Source organism: Pogoniulus pusillus, chromosome 33 (assembly GCF_015220805.1).
Source record: "Pogoniulus pusillus isolate bPogPus1 chromosome 33, bPogPus1.pri, whole genome shotgun sequence".
Taxonomy (NCBI): domain Eukaryota; kingdom Metazoa; phylum Chordata; class Aves; order Piciformes; family Lybiidae; genus Pogoniulus; species Pogoniulus pusillus.
Window position 1 is genome coordinate 7,577,740 of NC_087296.1, and position 23,411 is coordinate 7,601,150.

General features: G+C 45.1%; 1 protein-coding gene across 1 annotated transcript in view; it reads left to right on the plus strand.

The window, feature by feature from the left end:
- The first annotated feature begins 2,177 nt into the window (after nt 1-2,177).
- Nucleotides 2,178-23,411, plus strand: part of DCBLD1 (discoidin, CUB and LCCL domain containing 1) — a 52,489-nt gene continuing 31,255 nt past the window's right edge. The window contains 3 exon segments of the mRNA XM_064170166.1: nt 2,178-2,339; nt 2,341-2,608; nt 18,764-18,976. Coding sequence (XP_064026236.1) covers nt 2,178-2,339; nt 2,341-2,608; nt 18,764-18,976 — 643 coding nt within the window.

The window sequence follows — 23,411 nt, forward strand, 5'->3', positions numbered from 1 at the left end:
GTCACAAAGGGAAAATGCACCACTCCCAGATGTTTTACAGCCCCAGTCTCAAGGGCATCATTTATCATTTTACTACGATTCATTGGAATAAAAATCACTCTGAAGGGAATTATACTCTAGCTATCTGTCCTAGAGGACATTGCCAAGCCTCCCACACCCCAAAGGAGGAGAAAGCTCTTTTTCCTGGCATCTCCCAGCTCACCTTCCTCCTCTTTATGTGCCTCCTGAAGGTATGTGAGAGGCAAAAAACCATTTCGCCCTTCCAAAGCTGCTAACTTGCTTGCATCAACTGCTCAAGTTCTGCTGAGAGTTCAGCACTAGAAGCATTACCTGTGAGCACCATGGTAGAGGGTTTTGCATATTAAATTGCCCAGGACTGACAGAACCAAATTTGTTGCATCACTACCTCCACGAAGTTGACTTGCAGGACTATTCTGCTAATATTTATCATGACCTTTAAGGAATACAGTTAAAACTTTCACCTTTGATTGAAGAATATATTTCAGGTCTCAACTGACAGAATAGAACATAAAATTTCCAGTACCAACCTGTGTGATTGAGTTGCTTTGATTGCCCACTGAGGCTAGCACAAACCAATGCATGCTCTTATGTTGTTATGCTGCTTTTCAATAACTGTAATTCTTTCAAAGGTGATGTATGTTTTGTAACATCTGTATTGTCCTATTTATTTCTCTCCCTCATTTTCATTTATGCTGGGTCTCTTTTGCAGGTCTTTTTTGAATCAGTGTGTGCTATTGGAGAAGCTATTTTCTATGACCATACTATTTTCACCATTTCTGTGCTCTTTTTACATCCACTCTTGAAGCTGTTGCAGATTGTCTCTCCAGTTCCCCTCCATAATCACCCTCATTTGTACAGATTTGTTCCCCACAATCTGCAAGACAAAGAGAGGAACAGCCCATTTTATTCACCTAGACATTCTCCTCTTCAAAAGTCTCTCAGCCTTCAGAGTCTTGAAGCTAGTGACCCATCACCACCTCCTTCAGCCAGAAGGATGCTGACAAGGCCCAATGAGGATTGGTTTGACTGAAGTACTTCTGCAGTCACAAATGCTCTCACTGCCCTGCATCGTATTTAACATTTTAGCCTGGATTTCAAACTCTCCTTTGCAAAGAGTTAACACCTCCAGTACCAAAAATCTGTTTAACACATATACTGAGATTGTAATGTGTCAGGTATATGGTAAAAAATACACCTGATCACATATGGTGTCTGAAAAGTTGAACAACAGACATAAACACCTAGAAAACAAGAGCTCAGAGAGGGGAAAAAAAGAAAAGAGGTTTACTCAATGTGACTTTTTCTGAGATACTAGAAAATCTAACAATTAGCAGCTGTCTCTAGGGCACGCAAGCTAATTATGTGCTTCACTTTAGCACAGCAGCAATGCGCATCTACCTGCCACATATTAGCCCATACCTGAAAAGACTGAATACAGTCAGGCCGCTTTGAATTCTGCAGCATGCTAACTTTAACAGGTCAGTCACTGGGGCCCGTTTAAACGTGTGAGCTTCCCGCGGCTGCTGGCACTGCAGCTAATTGCTTGCTGTGTACCTGTGTCCTCCCTGTGCCACAAGTCTTCTCCGAACCCTAGCAGCTGAGACCATCGCGCCTGGACGGGAGCTGCCCACAGCATCCTTTAAAAATCTGTCATCTATCAGCCCAGAACCTTAACCCACAGGAGCCTGCATGCTTTGCACCCTTGCGTGAACACTACGAGCCCGGGGGCAGGTTACAGAAGCACACAGCCCCAGCAAGACCCCCGGCTCTGTTGTAGAAGCCGGGAGCTAGGCTTTGCCCCGTCCAGCTGCGTGCCCACCAGCCCCACTCGTGTCCGCCGCCGCCTCCCTGCGCACCCCACCGCGCAGCTGCTCGCTGTGGCTGCAAACGGCAAAATGATTCTGCTTTCTTACAAATGCACATGTGTGTAAGCGTGCATGCATGTATAGGTGCATGTAAACGTGCATCCGTACGGCCTGCCAGCTTCGGGCACCCGCAAGCGATGCTCGGGGATGAGCGGATCTGGGGAGTCCCCGACCCCGGAGCAACGATGGGTGGGGGAAGCAGCTCCCCGGGAGCGCAAAGGAGGGGGCGGCGGGGCCGAGCCAGCCCCTCGGTCCACGGCAGGAGGAGGAGATCCCCCGCGCTGCAGCCCAATGGGAGCAGTGGCTCTTCCCTTTCTCCCGCTTCCTTTCTCCACCCCCAGCCCCGGGCTGGGGAGGCGGGAGGCGGCGGCGCTGCAGCCCGGCCAGCGGCGGGGCGCGGGGCCAGGGGCAGCCTCACGCGGCCCTCTCTCCGCCTCCGCTGAAACACCTGCGGGGGGGAAGGATGTCGGGGAACGGCCGCCCCCGTCCGCGGGAGCGCGGGCTGGCGCCAGTGCCGCCCCGGCGAGAAGGAGTAGGAGGAGAAAGAAGAAGAGGAGAGGAAGAGAAAGGAGCAGGAGGGAAGTGGGGAAGTTGTCCCTTGCCCGCCCGGTCAGGAGCCGGAGCCATGGGCCCCGGCGGGGGTGCTCGGGCCGCCCCCTCGCTGCTTCTCTCACTGCTGCTCGGGGCCTCGGCCCCGCTCTGGCTGCGGGCGGAGAAGCTTGGTGAGTTCGGAGGGCGGTGGGTTCGGGGGTGAGCGGGTGAGGAAGGGGTCTAGGCTGCACGGCCCCTCGGAGGGGTCCACCTTGCGCAGAGGACGAGCGGTGGGGTGCTGGGAGGGGAGGAGTGGGCCACGCCGTCCTCGCCTTGTTGCTGTGCGGGAGCGCAGCCTGAGCCGCTCTCGGGCTGTATATAGTTGACCTGGTTAATGCTCGCCGGGTTTATCCCCGTGTCTGAGTAGCTGTGAGATTAAGGGGGTAACCGGCCCTAGGGTGAATGCACACTAGGGCTTGCTTCGCCTTTCCTTAATTAGGACTTTTTTTTTTGAGTAAGTCAAACAAGCGGAGCCAAACTCTGGCAAGTTGTAGGCAGAAGTCTGGGAGCGGCTCTGGCCCTTCCCGCGGCCACCTGGGCGCCCGGTCCAGGGCGCGACAACCGGCGCTGGGTCACCGGCAACAGCTCCTCCGCCCTGTTCTCCGGGACTGTGTCCCTCAGCTGAGACCGAGCAGTGCCCGCACTCGTGTCGGGACAGAGCTTGGCAGGGCTGCCTTTGTGATGCTGCAGCTCTCTCAGTGTGGGCTCAGGCTCTACTCTCTTTACCCGGTGTTCTTATGCCGCTCCCGGTTAAGCTTCCTGTGTAAATTACAAGCACAGCCGACTGCGCCTACCGAGGAGCTGCAACCTTTTGGCTGTGGCACTTGCATGGCCTGATGCATCCATCTTAGAGGAGTTCACTGACCGCTACTGGACTGGTGAAATAGTTAACACTGGAATTGAAGCGTACTAAGTTTGACAGTGCATTCAGATAAATTAATAGCTCCTGCGCTACTCTTACAACTTGGCTGCAAATTCCAGAACCGAGGGCATCAGCAGTGCATCCAGGCAGTGGTACAAAGTACTTCGTTTGGCTGATTTGTGCCTCTTTCCCACAACTTCCTACGGATGGAGATCTTTGATGTGGATCTCTACAGAAGGGAGAATTTAGCATGAGTTGTGTTGCTTTTCCACTTGTCAGCTTCGTGCCAGCTTTGCTATTCTGTCCTCAGTATGTTTCCCTCTTTTGAGACTCCAGCTTGATACGTTCAAAGAAAAAACAAACCCTCATTCCCCTAGTTTTGTCAGTGTTTTGGGGGGGAGGTGTTGTTTGCTCCTTCACTAATGTTTGTCTCACACGATGACAAGAAGAAGGAAGTTATTTGGAGAGTCAGAAACAGTAAGTTTGTTGCCACTCTGTGAAGTTTTTTTTAGTGCACGCAGTGACATGAAGCACTATGAACTCTAAAGTTAACTGGTGAAAACATTTATGTTGCATTGAAGACTTTTTCTACTATCGAACTAACAGCAAGGAAACATCAGGAATATTTTGTCTGATTCTCTTTGGACTAAAGATCAATTTATAAGATAGTCTGTCCAACATGAAGAGATTTTGACCTTTCTTTCCTGTCTCCTCGGGGTGCAGCTGTGCTTTTAATTCATTGATATTACCCTGTAAATTAGGGGCTAAATGTTCTAAAGTCACGCCAGTGGAGAAAGGAGATAAGGATAAGTGGATACCAACTTCCTGTTACACAAACTTCTTGACTTGATTTAAAAGTTGTGATGGAGCACGGGAAATGCCAGAGCAAATCAGGTTCCAGTTTCAGCTAATTCTGTATCTTGTCACCACTGGTGTCTTCAACCAGCTGCTTCCAAGAGAGATGCGCTGGTTTCAGTGTATTGATTTAAAAATACTCGGGTTTAAAAATAAAGGAGTACATTTTTCTGGCTTCTTGTGAGCTGGCTGCACAACCTGCTTTTTTTCACGACCAACTCACCTTCCTTTTCAGCTTTCCCTAAGGGATGCTAACAGGACAAGGATGAAGCTGCTGTTACAGCTTCTGTTCCCTCACTTAAGTTTTAAATTGAGGAAAGGGGCCCCTTTTTTTTTTTACTGTAGCTTGGTTACTTGCACTTATCCGAGTGTGACTGTGCAGAGCCCAGATGTCAACTCTTCTACTCTTGAAATTAACTTGTGTGTGTGTTGTCCAAAGGCATCTGAAACATGGAATTGTCTTGTTCATAGGATGATGGTAAGGAAGGTCATGTGTTCAGGGATCTGATTTTAATGAAAACACTTTTATAAGCTTAGGTCTCACCTGGGGACTAATATTGCATCTGTGACTGTCCATGAGTAATAAATAGCTTTGGCATTTATAATAAGAGGTTCTTTTTCCCTTTTAATTCTGCTGTATGCTGATATTAATTTCTCTTGTGGTTTCAGTTGCTAGTTCTTTGCTGGCAAATACAGACTACATCTCGTTCCCCACCTGTCAACCTGACGTGGTCTGTCTTCCCAGTGTCTCCTTCTGGTGGTTCAAACCTAAGATAGAAAGGAGGGAAACCTGAACACATCACCTTTGCCTCTCACTGTCTTCTGGTTTTTCTTCTGGTCTCATTGTGCAAGACCTTGAACCACGTAATTGTGGAGGACAGATGTCTAAATCAGAGTTGAATCTAAGTCTACCTTTATTACCTGTCTGGCCAGTAGGACTTGAAGCTGACCTGACGATTGGTTGTTTGTAGAAGGGCGTAACAGAAAGGGGAATTTTACTCTCTTAACATTTAAGCCACTGCTCCTGCTATATCCTATTTATTTTCACTTCAAATCAAGCACAGCAATGAAAGTGTTCCTCGTGGGATTTGCAGATCAGCATCTGAACATCAACTTTGTTTGCAGGATTCCTGAGTCTGGTGACAGTTGTACCCAGTGCCTGGTTAGAAGAATTGCTGGGCAGTAGACTCTTAGATATTTTTGAGATGAGGCTGTTATTTAATGTGACAACAGCATATGCAGTAATTATGAGAGCTTATGCTTGTTCTCAGGGGGCTGTGCAAAACCCGTACCAAAGGATATCGGCGTGATCATGCTAATCCACTTTGCATGCCCATTTCCATCAGTCTGAAATCCAGACAGAGATGAGTCTTTCTTGTACCCACCCCCCTCCAGTTTCTAAGTGATTGGTAGATCTTCAGTTTGTTTGCATTTTATCCTTATGTCTGCTTCTTCCCTTGGCTCGTTCTGTCTTGCCTTGTGAATGCCGGTTGGAATCACTGAAGAGGGAGGCAACAGCTTTCTGGTTGCTGTTCATAAGCAATGCCACATGAAAATGGCAACATTTCCAGTTGCACAGGCTTTGCTATAAATAGCTTTAAGCCCTTTGTATGTACTTCTCTTTAGGTTATCAGGGGACATATTTCAAACAAAATCAGAGACGGGCAGGCTACTGGGACTCTCGCTGACAGAGGAGGGAGAAAAAGATGCCTTGGGAAAGTTGTTACCTGCACATTCACATCACATGTGTGGCTGTTGAATCATATTTCATGCAAATTACTTATCGATTTCCATATGCAAAACCACATTAATTTGTGTTTATCAGAATGGTGCCACCTTTAGTCCACTGGAGCTACATTTGTTGTACAGTAAAAGATACTTTACGGAGCACTGACTTTGAGGATGCTTATGCTGCTGCGTAGAGATGGCTCAAAGCCATGTCAGGTACCAGTTGCACAGTTTTGGAAGCCCACCTAAGCTAGCAAACCACCCCAAAAAGACATGGTCTTGAGTGGTGACAGGCACTGAAGCCCTCAGCAGAGAGGCACCACTGTAGTTTGGGGCTGGCTGCATTGTATCAGATGCTCTCCCGTGGCATGTACTTAGCAACACATGGGTTTGCACCATCTGCTAAGAATAAAACAAGCCAGACAAAATCAAAATAAAATCCTTCTGACTGGATTTGGTGGAATGGTGTTGGATCCCAACTATCTGCAATTAAATAAAAATGTTAATAGCAATGCATAAGAATGAGCACACATCTACCCTAAAATGCTTACTTAGCTTTTCAACTGGGATTAGGAAACTTCAAACTGGGACAGTCTACCAGTGATGCTTAAATAAATAAAATAAGATTAAAAGGATAATGGTTTGAGTAGTTTTAAGAGTACACAGTATCTTAATTTCTACTCTCAGTTTGTAACTTATTCTATCTAATTAAACTGGTTTAGGCTGTGAAATTTGGTTGAGTGCTAACGACATTTTTGAGGTTAGCTGGACGCTTGCATGTAAAGAGGCTGCCAGTGGTTATGGTTAGGCTTGTTGATCCTGTATAATTAAGCCTGGGAGCTGAGAGTCTTAGGAGGAGGAAGTCTTTCATTCCCTCTCTCCCTGTCTCATCTTTCGTCAGAGCCAGGACTTGCCTCTCAGGAATCCCTTTCCAAGACGTGAAGGTTTAGCTTGGTGGTGCTGGGACTTTTTCATCCTCCCCGAGCAGGGTTTCTAGCCCCAATGCGACCATGCTCATTATTTCTGCTCCCCTGACTGATGGAGTTGCTGTCTGTTGGCAGCAGCTGCCTGCATGGCAGCTCCATGCTGCTTTTGCATGCAGGGAGAGGGAAGAATGAGTATGCTTCAGCTATGCTGGCTTTGCACATCTCCAAAGAGCTTCAGTAAAAGTGTTTTCATGTCCAAGAGAGACAGAAGAGTAGAAGAAGAAAGCGAAGTAAGGCTAGAAATCTAGAGCTGAGGCCTCCTGGAAGACCAGAATCTTCATTTTGATGTTTAGCATCACACGTTTAACCTCAAGCTGCTAAAATAATGTTCATCAGGCATGCAGTGAGCTCTAAAACATTGTTTCTTCCCTCAGCTACTGCAGAAACCTTGTTTCTATCACAGCTTTAATCTGTGATGCTCATGTTTTTGGCACTTCCACTACAGATTGTTCAGCAATATTGGATTTCAGTCTCGTGCTTTGACATTAAAGTTGAAGTCATGTTGATGTCATCTTCCAGATGTTCATGTCTGCTGAATAAAAATCGTGTTTATTTGTTTTATTTCCAATTACAAAACCACATGGGGACTTCTGGATGAGATCCCTGATGCTATACAAAGGCCTGGGTGTCCTGTCAGAAATCAAACAAAACTTTTCTTCATGATGTAGTAGGAGAGACCTCAAAACACTGGGAGCATAGGTGGATGCCTTCACCCATCTGAACAGAATGGCTTTGTTACATGTCTGAGCCTTGTTGTTGCAGCTGCACTAACTGCCCAAAACTACTTGTGTTTTGATCTGGTGCAACACTTGTTCTGTGTTTGACTTAATATAGTCAGATACGCTTTAATTATAGAACAAGATCAAAACATCAACAACCAAGTTCCTTTTCTCCTCCAAGTATGAAAATATATATATTAGTCCCTAATATAAATTCAAGCATCCTGCTGGTCACACTCTACTGGGAGGCTTTGACAATGAGGTCCACTGCTAACTCTGGAGCCGTTGCCCTTCCTGTTGCCTCAGCTTGCTCCCAAAGCCAGGGATTTGTGTCATCACAGGTTCCTTGTGTCAGCGTGGTACAGGGGAATTGAGGTTGAAATGCCTGGAAGCCACAGAGCTGCGGGCTTTAAAAGCAGAGTTTCCAAAGATAAGCTCTTACTGTAGTGTGCATTGTTTTGTGCCACATGCAGCGAGCACTTGGACGGCTGGAAGTGGTGACATTTTCAAACCCGAGGAGTCAGCACTTGCTGATCTGTTAGAGTTTGGTGACAGGGAGAAGAGCTATACATGAACTCATGGTCCTTAAAACCTGTGTCTGAGAACATAGAGATTTTTCCACAAATGCTGATGCTTGTTTTAAAAATTAATCTCTTTTTTTCTTTAGATGACATTCGGTCCCTGTGTTCTTTAGGTGGAAAGCAAAGTAATGGCTCCAAAGAAGATGAGAAGTTATACTGAGCTATTTGCTCCTGATGAGTGAAAAATCTGTCAGACCTTTCAAAAGCTGTTTCAAAACTTGAGAAGAAGATACTTTGCTACTACTAAAAAAATCAGTTAAGACCAAGTCATGGACTCTGAGGGCAGGTGGTGTACGCAGGGTGGCATTAAACATTTCCTTCTGCGCTTCCACCCTTTTGTGCAGCCTCAGATGAATGTGTCACAGAAGACACTGAAATGATGCAGTGGATCATTGCAGTGCACCCAGCCCTGTAGTACTGAAGTAATGATATTGCTGCTTTCCTGTCTGGGCTTTTAAATAACTTACTTATTTCCAATAAGTGTCACAGCAATGACATGTAAGCAAAATCAACCTGGGAGCTCACAACGTTTACTGGTTTAGGGAGCATCTTAGTACACCCTTCTGGTTAATACCTCAATGATGAGTATCAAGGAGGCTGCTCACATGAGAATAGAGGGAAAAAAATACATTTCTTGCTTTCAGTGCTCCAGAGCAGCAGCCTGATGTAGCTCTTTGGCCATGTCTTCACCTTAAGTCAGTTAATTTTTGCTTCCATTTCTACCCAGGAAACCACTTGTTAGATTGTGTTAACCATGGAAATCCCTTCCAGCCTAAACCATTCTATGAATCTATGAAGGACCTGGGTAGTTTCCTAGGAGTTGGATTGACTGAGTCAAAAGGCAAAACAGAAAACTGTGTTTTGCTAATAAATGCCAGTTATTGTTCCCATACTCAGCTAATTAATTTTCTCTTGAGATGCTTTTTTGTTTACTTACACTTTGGGGATAATGGCAGGGGGAGTGTGTGTGTGTATAATTTGCTTTCTGCTGTCCTTTCTTACTAAAATGTCATATATTCCAGCCAGGGATGCAGTCAAAAAAGGTGAATGTGTGATTTTTTTTTCAAGTAAGAAGGTTTGCTTTTGAGAAAAGACAACCACTTTTCATCACTGATAACTGTCAATCTTGCTTGACTTGTGTCACATTAATAAGGGAATAGCATGTTAGAGAAAAAAAGAGAGAAGGGTAGTTTCATTCTATCATGTTCAACTACTTCCTCTTACCCAAATTAAAGCTGTTTTGAAATCTTGCCTTGCCACCTGCTACTGTAACTGGAACAGCTCTGCTTCAGCCTCTCCTTACCCGGGTCTCTCTGAATTTCCTGTCCCTGTGGGTTTGTCAGTCCTTAGCACTGCTGTGAATATTCCTATTTCTGTGCAACCCAATATTCGAGTCTGGCCCTGAGCTTGCAGCATATGTTTCCCACACAGTCCAAATTTGGTGCAATATACTGTAAGTTAATCTCCAGTAAAGCACAGCAAAGAGAAAAACTTGAGGAAAAAACAGATGGAGAAAGTAGAGCAAACAATTTGCATATATATGATATGTCTCTCAGTTAAGATTAACATTTCCTACTTTGCCTGAGAAACCCTTAATGGCAATCCAACTGCTTGTTTGTCCAAATCAGCACAATCAGAAGAGATGCCCTAATGGCACAATGTTCTCTCAGGATAGAGGGACCTTAGAACAGGGGGGCAGGGCTCCATCTCCTGCTGTGGCCTTGCATCCCTGTCATGTTGGTGGGATGCTCTAAGTAGAGAGACATGGAGGAAGCTTCTTTTGGAAGCTTCATGAGAATCCTGGGTTATTCCACATGGGTGGCTGATGGAGAAGCATGACCACTCATTCATTTATTTACAGTCCTTGTAGATTACTTCTGGGCATGTAGTGACAACAGGTGCTTGGGAATGACCTTCTCAGTGTCTCCTCTGCACTTGAGGTGCATAATGTGAACACAGATCCTAAAGTGGGCAAGTGTTTGTTAGAAAACAAAACAACTCGACCTCCCCTTAGCAAAAAGGAGATCTTCCACTTAAGATTGCTCTGAACCTCCCATACTTGTGTGGCTCCTTTCTGACGCCTGTTTCTAAAAGCACACACAGCAATAAAGTACTGAAGTGGTCAATCACAGCAGCCTACCCCCTCCATAGCAGAAAAGCACTGAGAAACACTCAAATGCAGCTACACAGGAAATAAATAAATAAACTAACTACAAATCTCTTTTTGTTGCAGCAGTTAAAAATGTATAGAAGTTTTCTCACCCCCACAAGTTCCAGAGTGCTGTATTTAGAGTGCTGAAAAGCAAATTCCAGTGCTGAAACTTGCTTCTCTTGGGTGTGCTGCCTGTGTCCTGGAAGCAGTGACTAAAACATACTTATTTTGGTCGTGTGCTTCAGTGCTCTCTGTCTTTCACAGATCGTGATGGAACCAGACAGTGCTCCTGAAAAGCAAAGGCAAACCCAGTTTGCTACTATTCCTGGGTATTTAATAGAAGCAAAGCAAGTAAACTGTACGATGCTATTTACATTCTTGTGTCAGCCTTGTCCTTTACGTGGTGCAGGATCTTGTTTGTTATAGAACGCAGCAGATTTCTTAGTCTTGTGTCCTCATACATAATTCACAGCAAAGGGCCTGGCAGGCTCTAACTGTCTTCTCTCCTTCGGGCACTGGGACTTCTACAGTGATCTGAATCATCTTGCCATCGAGGTCTCATGCATAAATGTGGCCATGTAGCATAAGGTTTCATCTTGACACAAGCGCTTAGGATGTGTGTGCTGATCATGGAATCACAGAATGTTAGGGGTTAGAAGGGACCTTGGAAGATCACTGAGTTCAAGGACAGGTGTGATGGTTTGGGTGTTCCCTGCCCCCCCCCACTTTAGACTAGTCTCAGCCAGCTCTGGGAATATAAATGAAGCTATTTATTTACATCTAGCACAATATACAAGCAGACATTTACAGTATATACAGTTATAGACAGAAAGATACAAGGTAAAAGATAATACAGAAACACAACTCCCCTCCCAGAAACCTGAGTCCCCAGGAGGGGCTCTCAACCACCCCTGCACCTTCCCCCTGCCCCTCTCAACCTTACCCCAGTCCCAAGGAAGAATGGAGGTTCAGCCAAGAGGTTACGAAGCAAAGGTGGGTTAGTCCAAATGGAAGGTGAGGTTAGGGAGATGCAGCTCAGTCAGAAGCCCAGCCAGAAAGTGAGGCAAAATGGTGAGAGTGTTATCTAATGTTTTCCTTTCTTCTTCAGCAAGACTCTGAGGGGAGTAGGCATCACCATTGTTTTCCTTTCACAGCCTATGATCTAGTTCTTCTCACCAAAACATTCTACCCTGCTTCAAACTAGCACAACAGGTCACCCAGGAACGCATCCAAGTGGGTTTTGAAAGTCTCCAGAGGAGACTCCACAACCTCTCTGAGCAGCCTGCTCTAGGGCACTGTTACCCTCACAGTGAAAATGTTTTTTTCTTGTGTTCACCTCTGCTCCAGCTGACCTGAGGTAGTTGCTCTCCAGAAAGCTCTGTGATTAAGCCCCAAAATTGCTCGAGTTTTTATAGGCACAGTGGAAAATTCAATGTAGGAACCGTTCATATTTGTGTTGGTTCAAGTAAGACTTGCTCTGCTACTTGTTAAGGTGGCAAACAAGCTGCCTCTTTAGGGCAACACAGCTTGCTGTTGATGCAAGGAGTTGCTTATAAGGAGATTTTTTTTTGCCTGCTTTTGACATTTTAGCAGTAAATAAATAAAATCACAGGTCTCACTTCTTTTTTTTTCTTCTATTTTTCTTTTTCCTTTTCACTTTTGTCTCTGCAAGCTTCTGCCGAGATGGGAGGTTGCTGGGGTAATAAAGGCTGCCCAGGCTGTTTGTGGCAATCTAGCAGAGTCACTGCCATGTAGGTCAGCACGGCTGGAAAGACCTCCCCAGCTGCTGGCCGTGTGGCTGTGCCTGCAACTTGGAAAGGACTCTCTAACTTTGAAAAGTGGCAGCAGAGCTGTAAGCTCCTTTGCTAGGTAAGGCGTTTACAGTGCTTGTCACTTTTCTGTGCTTGATGCTGGTGATCCAACTGGTTACCCAAATAACTTCTGATAGGTTTTGAGGCAGAGCTTCTCCCGAGGCTGGCTTCAGGGAACACCCTGAGGGAAGCCAGCCCCCAGCCACAGCCTGAACAGCTGGGGAAAGGCTGGGGGGTGGCCATTGCAGCTGGGCATGTGGTGGGAATTCCTGATTTAAGGAACCAGTTGGAGATCATTTGCTGCTTTCTCGTTCCTACTTTAAGTGGGACATTAGAGCAAACAACGTCTGTGAAGAGGAGGGGAAAAAAAACATATGCTGTGGTTTGTTTGACCTCCTTCTCCTTTTGCATCCCTTTGAAGTTGGCAAATAAATAATCTGAGCAACAAAATCAGCACTCCACAGCATTGCTTTGTTTCTTCTGTGGCTCTGCATTCCCTTCCTGCTTTCAGCCCTGCTCCCAGCCAATGCTTGGGTAGCTTGGGTAGCAAAACCAATGTCCTGAGGAACTGCTGCAGCACAGGGGTTAAGATGTTTCCTGAAAACCTGATGGAATCAAACAGATTAAAATGCAATTCAAAGAAAAGTTCACACACTGTTTTTCCTTTTGTCCTAGAGCTAAGTGGGGGACTTCTTCCCTTGAAAATTTATTAATGCTAATTTAAAGGCCATGGAAGTTCACAGTCGCTATTTTTTTTGCAGGTCATTAGAGACTTGCCTTAATTTTCTGTGCTTTCATTCTTTAATTGAAAAGAGCTTTTTTTTCTGTATCCACAAAATGTCATGAAGAATGTAAAGCTGAACTTATAAAAACAAAAATTAAAACAACACGAAAAGAAAAGCCAACACAAAAATCTACCAAACAGCCAACACTTCCCCCCCCCCAAACCACCCAAAAAAACCGAGCCACCCAAAAAACCAGTAACCCACCTTTGTTGATTTATCTGCTTTAAATGCAGGGCTCAGCCAGCCACTGGTGTAAATGACATCTACCCTGACATTGGTGGCTTGTGAAATCCCCAAATGCCTGATCACTCCACGTCCCCCCACCCTGTGCTGCCTGCAGCTCTGACACCCAGCATAGCTGAGAGGCAAGAAAGAGAACTGGAGGTACTTGCCTGCCCAAGAATGCCTCAGGTCTGTGATCTTGACCTTTCATTTGTTAGCTGCATGAGCACCCAGCAGGAAAAGCACAGAGGTCTGACATCTTGCATCCTTGTCTGGAGAAGTGACCTTGAGCACAGCCCTACGAGGAGAGGCTGAGGGAGCTGGGATTGGTTAGCTCAACACAAGGAGGAACTTCTTGACTGTAAGGGTCACAGAACACTGGCACAGGCTCCCCAGAGAGGTGGAGTCTCCTTCTCTGGAGACTTTCAGTGCCTCTCTGGATGTGTTCCTGTGTGACCTGAGCTAGATTGTATGGTCCTGCTCTGGCAGAGGGGTTGGACTGGATGATCTCTTTGGTTCCCTTCTATCCCTGGCATCTTTTGAGCCTGTGAACACACTGGTGGATTTGGATGGCATCTGGCAAAAAAACTTCTACTTTTGCTCTGATCTTTTTCTCCTATACTCCATGAGCAGGGAGGGCACAGTTTTGACTGGAAAGAGTTGATTTCTTTTTTAGATACTTATCTCTTCCTATGCATAATTCAAATAGTTTTCTAAATGTGGGTGTAGAACTCCTTCTTGACTTGTTTTTTAATAAGGTGGAGCTATTAATTTAGGGGCAACCATATGTAGTACAAGACAAATGTTATTTCTCCTTCTGGAGCTTCTCATCAGAGATTGCAAAGCTGTGTCCTGAACTCAGTGGCATTTTCTTTGCTTTGGCAGTGTCCATTTGCAGCTGTGGCTCTTCAAAAAAAGATGATTTTTTTTTTGGTTGAATCCAAAATGTAGGTAAACAAGCTCAGTTTTCTCCTCTGTCTTCTTAAGACAAGAAGTGGGAGCCTGGAGCCTGGAGAAGAGGAGGGTCAGGGGTGATCTTATTACTGTCTACAACTGTCTGAAAGCACATTGTAGCCAGATGGGGGGTGGCCTCTTCTCCCAGGCAACCAGCAATAGAACAAGGGGACACAGTCTCAAGTTGTGCCAGGGTAGGTACAGGCTGGATGTTAGGAGGAAGTTCTTCACAGAGAGAGTGATTGGCATTGGAATGGGCTGCCCAGGGAGGTGGTGGAGGCACCGTCCCTGGAGGTGTTCAAGAAAAGCCTGGATGAGGCACTTAGTGCCAGGGTCTGGTTGACTGGATAGGGCTGGGTGCTAGGTTGGACTGGATGATCTTGGAGGTCTCTTCCAACCTGGTTGATTCTATGATTCTAAAGAAGGACAGGCCAGCAGACCTCCAGTGCCTCTGTCTGCTTGGCTGCAGTCACAGTAGGGGATCACAACTTGACTCAAATACCGCTGTGAAGGTGAGCACACAGAAGGATGTCAAGCAGGACAGGTAAGGCAGAGAGAGAAATAAGGTTGCCTGGGAGCTATTTGTCTCAGTGAAAAGAGATTGGCAGACACAGGGCAGCAGGTAGTGGGGTCTGTGTCTAGCATGGCCGAGAGAGGAATGCTGGTGCCCGACGGGGCTTGCAGAGAAGAGGGAAGGGAGCTGCTGGCTGTGTGCATGAGCACACCTAACTATAACATGTATTTAGCACTGGAGCAAGTCCAACTCCATTATTAATTGCTGGGTGAGGGTGAATCAGAAGGATGAAAGAAGCAGCTGTTTGCTGCCAGGATATTGTAGCAATGTTTGTGAAAGTGCACTTTGATACCGTGCTACGTAAGCGCCTTGTAGCCTGTGGTGTAAACATTTAGTCAAAGGTGAAGCTTTTTATAGAAGTTGATTGAAAAACTGTAGCCTCTCCCCCAAGTCAGAGGAGGGTGATGTGCCAAGTGCCTGGGTGCTCATCCACCTGTGTGTCTGAGCAAGGAGTGGAAAAGCCCACGGAGCAGAGGATGTGAGGCCACGGCTCAGCTGGCGCACGGGGCTTGGGAAGAGATGGGAGGAGAGAATCAGCCCAGCCAGCTGATTCTGGGTTCAGGGAGGATAGGTGGAGGAATCAGCATCATTTTCAGAGGTCTCTAACAGCTGCTTCTGAGATCACCACCGTTTTTCTAAAGCCACGGTATCTGTCAGGGGCTGTGTCCAGAGCAGCTCACAGTGTGGGACTAGAGCTTGTTCATAGGCAGGTTAGATCCTGGAGGGGACTCTCATGTCTGTAAGCCACCAGGCCTGGTCAGACTCAGCCCAGATGCAGCTGGTTGGAGATATTCTTTCACCTTCCCCTATGCACATCCATCATGTATGTGTCTGAGGATGGGAAATGGTACTACCTGCCAGCCACCTGGTACCACTGTCACCCTCTCCACAGGGACATGCACTGGTGTCTGCTGGTGAGGTCCCAGGCTTAGTTTTACACTCATGTGCTGCTCTGAGCACCAAGTGACAGAGGGCAGGGTGCAAGCAGAAAGTGCTGGTTGTGGTTCTCACTTCTTGGGGAGCTATTTCTATTATCTGCTGCAGAAGGCTATTTTTATCTGTGATAAACAGCCTTAATTCCAGCACTCTCTGATCTTTGGTGTAACCTGTGCGTAGACCAACAGGCTCATAATCCAGAGACCACAATCTTGATCTTGCTTCAAGCACCCGTGGGAGCTCAGTTTACAAAACATGTTGGGTGTGCTTTCAGAAGCTCCTGGTGCTGAGGGGGGATTTTGGTAAATCTAAGCATGTTTAGACTTTTAGCTGCTGAATACCTTGAGCTCAGATAGTTTGTTTTGCTCCTATCCAGTCAGAAGTGATGAGACGTGAATATCTGAGGCAAGGCTGCCTTTCACCAAATGTAGTCTGACTTCTTGGACATTACTTCAGTTGTTGCTGTGAACAGACTTTTGTCATGATATTTTCCTTTGGGGCAGGAGGAATAGAGGCAGCAAGGGACCTTACAGGTGCAGGATGCTGCTGTGCTTGCCTCTCATCAGCTGGAGTATTTGAATGGCCATGTTCAGCTAGTGAAAAGTCAGAAAACAGCACTTCTGCTTTCTTAGCTCAAAAGATATTCTGATGCTAATTCATTCCAACACTGAATCAAAGGCAGATTTTACCAAAAAAATAGGAGTTTCCCTAGGAACAAGACCTTGTACAAGCTCGACAGAGGAGGATGGCAGGGTGAGGCCTCTGGTGCATAGCTTTATCTGTACACTTTCTGCAGAAATAAAAAGCTCTGTGACCCAGGCAGTTGTTGGGGTCTTACCGTAAGAGTGATGTCTTTTCAGTTTGTTGAGGAGAGTTTTTATACCACAAAGGATCCTTGGGATTGTACTGAGGTGACAGAGGTCAGAATGCATCCCAGCAAGATAAAGACTATGTGAACCTTAAACTTTTCATTTTAAGGAGCTCATCCCCATGACATTTTCTAGTGGTTGTGTAACTTTTATCTCCTCTCTTCTTTCCTGGTAAGTTGCAAACCAAGATCCAGACTGTAGCTATTTTATTTTCATTAGCCCACCTAAAGTAAATGCCTGTAGTTAAAAACATTGAGTTTAATTTAAAGCTTATGAGTATTTCTTTTATACACTGCAGTCATCTACATAGGCAGCAAGGTGGTCCTGCGTCCTGCTGGAAATGATGTAGTTTTATGCTGCTTGGACCTTTCTGCACCCCTCTCTGGGCTCAAAATTGATGGCACATGTGCTGATTGGTCCTTACTTCATGCAACAGGAATAAAAATGTTTCTATTAAAAAGATGGTTTGTTCAAGAGGCCAATTTGCTTTTCATCTATCTTGAGCATATTCCTGTGCGTTCTGAAACCAATGAAGATTGAACAGCTTGAACGAGTGATGTACTTTAAAGCATGTGAGCAATGATCAGCAAAGCCCTATTTAATATGTTTTATAGTGCTATGACTTTGGATCTATGTCACCTATTCACCTCTATTCCAAGCAAGCAGCAAAATTAAACATCAGGCAACAAAACTGGTAATGATGACAAAGCTTCAAAATAAAACCTGTTGCTTGTGAAAAAGCAGCTGAGGGAGTTGGATGAAATGGAGTTTATATAGTAGAGAGTCAAAATTTCTAGCTTGGAGCTTATCTTTGCACAGTATACCTCTTCCCCTCCAGCCTCAAGTACAGCAAGTTTCTTTATCAGCACTTTGTTTCTAGTTATTCACCTTTAATCTCTTCAAATTTAAGTTTGTTCCTCCTAATGATTGTGGAAGGAAATTCAGAAAGTAATTAAAACGAATATACCCAAACATTTTAACCAAAATATTCCACAAAGTAAAATTCTGGCTGATTCAAATGAAACACTGTGAATTCCCAGCTCTTCTGGATTCTTTTTTAGCACTTCTAAGTCTGGTTTCAGTTTTGCAGTGATAAAAGGTAGCAGTGTGCAAGATTCTCATGTAGAGTGCCTGTGCCCTAACTGACCTAGAACTGGGGGCTGCTTGTTGTGTGCACTAGAGCCACAACTGCACGAGTTCCCAGGATTTGAAAGATTCAGCAGAGTGAAAGGGCTTAAGCTTGAAGACAGAAATTTTAATTTTCTAATACACTTTAAAAGAGCTCACTAAAAACTTCTTCCTCTGGTAGTCAAAGTCTCTTGTCTGATACCTGCTTCCTTCCCCTCCGTGTACGCTTCCTGTTTTCCATGCCAGCACTCACATCCCCCCATGCATTTCCATGTGCCTTTTCCTGTTGTCATACATACTGTTGCAGCTGCTCCTCAGATGCCTCTACCAAGGAAAGGCTTCAAAGCCAAGCTGGCTCCTACAGGGTGCCAGGAAAAAACACTTTGTGGGAGCCCACACTTGCTCCTTGATCAAGGAGGGAGTAGCACTCCCATCTCTGGGCATACCCCCATGAAGTACCCAGTGTACCACTAACGATGCACATGCCACCTCAGAAGCCCTTCTTGTCTTCTCTGCTTTTTGTATTGTGTGAGTGATGCAAGAAAACCAGCAGGAGGGTAAGTACCCAGGGTATCATTAATGATGCACATCCCACCTCTGAAGCCCCTCTTGTCTTCTTTGCGTTTTGTATTGTGTGAGTGGTGCAAGAAAACCAGCAGGAGGGTAAGATGGGTCAGGTCCTTGGTAGTATGTAGTTAAATCACATCTGTGCTTTCGTTGTGACTCAGTTACTCTCTCTGACAGCTCTCTTTCTATGAAAATAAAATGTGAACTGCTGAGTGCAAGAGAACTATTCAAAGAAGGATCATACCTACTGCATATGGAATTGCATCTTCAGGGTTTTGGTAAGGTTTGGCTGTAAACCAGAAAGCCAGAGAGACTGTTTGTAGAGGACTGTCAAATGAATCTTTATTCCTGAGGGATCCCAGTCCTCCCTTTTACTGCTTTACAACAGAGATGTGACCACATTTAATTAGGTTACTTATGGTCCAACAACAATGTAATTGAGATGGAGCATTACAAAATACTTTCTTAAGAGGTGGATGTGCTAGTGAGACATGATTGAGTGGCCAGGATTGAGGAATGTGTTTTGTTTCAATCCCTTGTTTCTTCTTCTGCTGCAGGGGATGGATGTGGGCACATGGTGATGTATCAAGACAGTGGAACCCTGGCATCCAAGAACTATCCTGGGACATACCCCAACTACACTCTTTGTGAAAAGAAAATCCAAGTGCCTCCAGGGAAACGCCTGATCCTAAAAATTGGAGACCTGGATATTGAATCTCAGAAATGTGAATCCAGCTACCTTACCATTCAGAGCTCTTCAACATTGCATGGTAGGTAAAAGATAAGGCAGTGGTAAAAGTGTGGGGAAAGAACCAGCTTTACAGAATGTAAAAATCCCTCAGCCTTGTCTTTTCTGCCTCATTTTTATATTGGTGCCATCAGCATATAAGACCAGTGCAAGTACCTGGACCTCTGTCAGCCCTGTAGCCTTTCTGGGTAGGGGAAGAGCCAGCTCACAAGCTAGACAGAGACAAGATAAGAAACTGGAGTTAGCAATCCCGTGTATCTATTTCCTAGGCAGTGCAGTGCTCAGCGAGGGGATAACTCTTGTTATTGCTAGCTATTGTGTTAACCTTTGCCAACGTGCAGGATTTAATACTTGCTGATATTAAATGCCTGCAGCCAGTCTACACTGCTGAAAGGGATTTGCACAGGAAGATCAGCGAGTAATCTGCTAGAGCTGCGCACTTAAAACAATAGCAACAACAACAGGATCCTCCCCAGGGAACCTGAGGCCTTCCTCACATTGGTTTTCCCAACCAGTTGTAGTTTGATACATCTTTCTGGAAGAGTCAAGTTGGTGAGTCATGTTTCAGAAGTCCAGTTTAAATTCAGAGCTGCAGGGAGCTCCATGGTGCAGGAATAAACTCATGAAGTGAGAGCTGATAAAGTGTTCCTGCTGGCAGTGGGCTGCAACCCTCCAGCCAGCTGAGGCTCCATGTGCTCTACTGGGCTGAACAAGCAGCATGGATTCAGTGGGAGAAGATGATGAAGAGGTGAGCTACACAGAATCTTCGCAGGTTTTCCAGTTCACCCAGCTCCTTACTTGGCTCAGTGAAGTGTGTGGTTCTAAGATATCTTAGTAGTAAGGAGAGATGATTGCCTTTCATTCATGAGAATGGTAAGTCCATCACTCATCTGCTGTGATAAGATCAAGTGAGGCATTAAAGCCTTGCTCACAAATGAAGGTAAAGGTAATTATTGTTCTCATGGGGGAGGTGTTACCTTTTGAAGCAGCCTTCACTAAGAGTGGGCAGTCAGTCTTTGATGTCTAAGCCTTGCACAGAGCTTGCTTTGAGGCCCAAAGTAAAACTGGTAGTGTGTGCTGGTCTTTTTAATATTGTTTACTTCATTTTGGGCTGTAAGTAATCATAGAATGTCAGGGGCTGGAAGGGACCTCGAAAGATCATCTGGTCCTGCCCTCCTGCCAGAGCAGAATCACCTAGAGCAGAATGAGTAATAAGTTGTGTTCAGCTGAAGCAGTCTGTATGTACTTGGCAGCAAGAGGGAGGTGTTTAGTACTGCATTATATCTTTGAATAATGTTTATTGATGCTGTCTTGGTTCTTCTAATGGAAGCTTTCCTAGGAAACAAGGATAAATCAATATATTAAGTGAAAAATGAAGCTTGGATATTGATTGAAATTCTGTCTCCTTGCACATCACCCTGAAGACATCTTCACATAACTAGTCCTGCAGTTATTCATACCTGTGCATTATGCAATCAAATCCATCTAATGCATTACTTTAAAGTATTCCCACACCCATTTTCAGACATGATTGGTAATGTCTGATGCATGTGGACTGTAATTTGCATCTTCGGTAACCAACTGCACAATTGCTCATATCTGATTAAACAAGTTTTATAGCTTAGGCAGACATACCATCTGTAATGGTTTTTGTGGTCTGCAGCTCACTGGAGACTTTCTCACCATCCTACCTAAGTGTCTAATCTACATGCAGGTAAATCCATGCAGAGGAGAGTGGAAATAGAGCTGTATGCATAAACCCACAATATTGCTTGGGTTTTAAAAGGCACAGGAATTCATGACTGAGATTAGAAGTTCTCTAAGTCATTTGTTTCAGTAGTTTTTCTGTAGGTCCAGGTTTTAATATGCATTTATGTAAGCAAGAGAAGTTCTTTAAGCTCTTCTAAGTCCATTCAGTCTGTTAAGCATCATTAAGTTAAGCTGTTTCTGAGACCAGAGCTCTTTGCAACCCTCCCCTCTTCATGAACATCTACAGAAAGGTCAACTTCCTCCCTTTGGCCAAGAAGATACTAACTTTTGGCCATTAAAATTCTTTCATAGGATGATGTAGAGTTGAAAAGGCCTTGAAAACATCTGGGCAATTAAAAGATAATCTGCACACATTTTCTGTGTTTGACCTGGGTCTGAAAAGGAAAACCTGAAGAGCTAAGTATAAAAGCTGACAGTGTGAATATCACTCATGTTTCAAATTAGCCGAGCAGCTTTTGCTCTTTAAGAGGTTTGCAATTACAAGACAACAAAGTCTAAAGGGGAGTATGTTTTAAATGCCATGCTGATCTCTCCAGCTCTAGAGAAGAGCCACACCTTGAGTACTGTGTCCAGTTCTGGGCTCCTCAATTTAAGAGTGATATGGAGATACTGGAACGTGTCCAGAGAAGGGCAATGAAGCTGGTGAGGGGCCTGGAGCACAGCCCTGTGAGGAGAGGCTGAGGGAGCTGGGGGTGTGCAGCCTGCAACAGAGGAGGCTCAGGGCAGACCTTATTGCTCTCTACAACTATCTGAAGGGAGGCTGTAGCCAGGTGGGGTTGGTCTCTTCTGCCAGGCAGCCAGCAATAGAACAAGGGGACACAGTCTCAAGTTGTGTTGGGGGAAGTTTAGGCTGGATGTTAGGAGGAAGTTGTTGTCAGAGAGAGTGACTGGCATTGGAATGGGCTGCCCAGGGAGGTGGTGGAGGCACTGTCCCTGGAGGTGTTCAAGAAAAGCCTGCATGAGGCACTCAGTGCCATGGTCTGGTTGATTGGATAGGGCTGGCTGATAGGTCAGACTGCATGATCTTGGAGGTCTCTTTCAACCTGGTTGATGCTATGATTCTAAGACATGAGAGTGAGTGTCAGTATGTGTACAAATAGCTATTAAGGAGTGTTTCTGAAGCTTAGAAAATTGGTCAGAGGGAGGACAGGAGATTGTGGGTGTAAATATAAAATTGGTGTGAACAAGTTCAGGTGACAAATTACTGTTTTCCCTCCAGCTTTCTCCTAGGTGTTATCTTGACATTTGAGTGTGATTTCCTTCATCACATTATAACCTTCTGCTGAGGTTCATGCAATACAGCAAAAAGTAACTCCGTGTGTGTTTGGGGTATTTATGTTCCATGAACTAAGGAGCTGGTTAATTGACATCTTCACTTTTTAACATAGGCAGTTGCAGATTAAACCACTCAGTTTATGTATATATATATATATATATATTTATTTATCCCTCAGGCTTTGTAGCTTGATAGAGAAGTGCTAGGAACCTCATTCCTTCCCAGAAAAGCACACTGCTTTGGCCATGTGTCGAATCAGGGCACAGACATGACATTACAGTTCTTCTCACCTGTGATACTTCTCAGCTGTGATGGCCCTGTGAAGGCAACCATTGCATTTAGATTTCTCCAAGCTTGTGAGCAAAAGCTCTAAAACTGGAGACACAAAATGACACCAGGGAGGTGGTGGAGACACCATCCCTGGAGGTCTTCAAGAAAGGACTCGATGAGGCACTTAGTGCCATGGTCTAGTTAACTGGATGGGGCTGGGGGATAGGTTGGCCTGGATGATCTTGGAGGTCTCTTCCAACCTGGTTGATTCTATGATTCTATGACTTAACACTGTACCTCTGGGCCATTACCCTGCAGGCTATTTTCTTCAGTGTTCACTGGAGGAAAGAACCTGCAGCAAACCTTTTCTTTCAAACTATTCACTTTGTGTCCAGACTTAGATGTGACATATTAACCATCAGCCAGCAAAGGTTGTCTAACACCAGTTTTGGTGAAACTGACTCACCTCTGTCTGACAAACCTTTAAATACTAACAGAGCTTTGCAGGTGTTGTCTGCAGGAGAAATAAATAGCTGAGCATGATCTGTTTCAAAGGCACAGCTTTGCACTGAATGAAAATGTGGTGGCACTTTTGGTCCCCCAACAGGAAGCTGGAATAAAAATTAATGTGATACATGATCTCACAGTGGAGATAACATCCAGCCTTTACTGAAATGCTTTTCTTCTTGAGTTAATTGCATTATCTGGGCATATTAAAAATACTGAGCTCTGAATAAGAGCTTCTGATTTTTTAATTAGCTAAAGGGATATGTGAAAACAAGATTAACCCTGTGAGCCCTGGAGTTCTCAAGAACAAAACTCAGGTGATATAAATGCTTTTAAAGATCAACAGCAATTGCTTTTAGTCAGCTTCTTCTCATGTCTTTATGTGATGGTTTGGGTGTTACCTGTCCCCCCACACACTGGCAAATCACCCAGACTAGACTCAAGTAGCTCTGGAAATTGAATGAAGCTTTCTATTTACAGCTTAGCACAAGATACAAGCAGATAGTTACAATATCTACAGCTATAGAGAGAAATATACAAGGTAAAAAGTAATACAGAAACACAACAGCCCTCCCAGAAACCAGAGTCCCCAGGAGGGGCTCACAACCACCCTTCCACCTTCCTCCCACCCCTC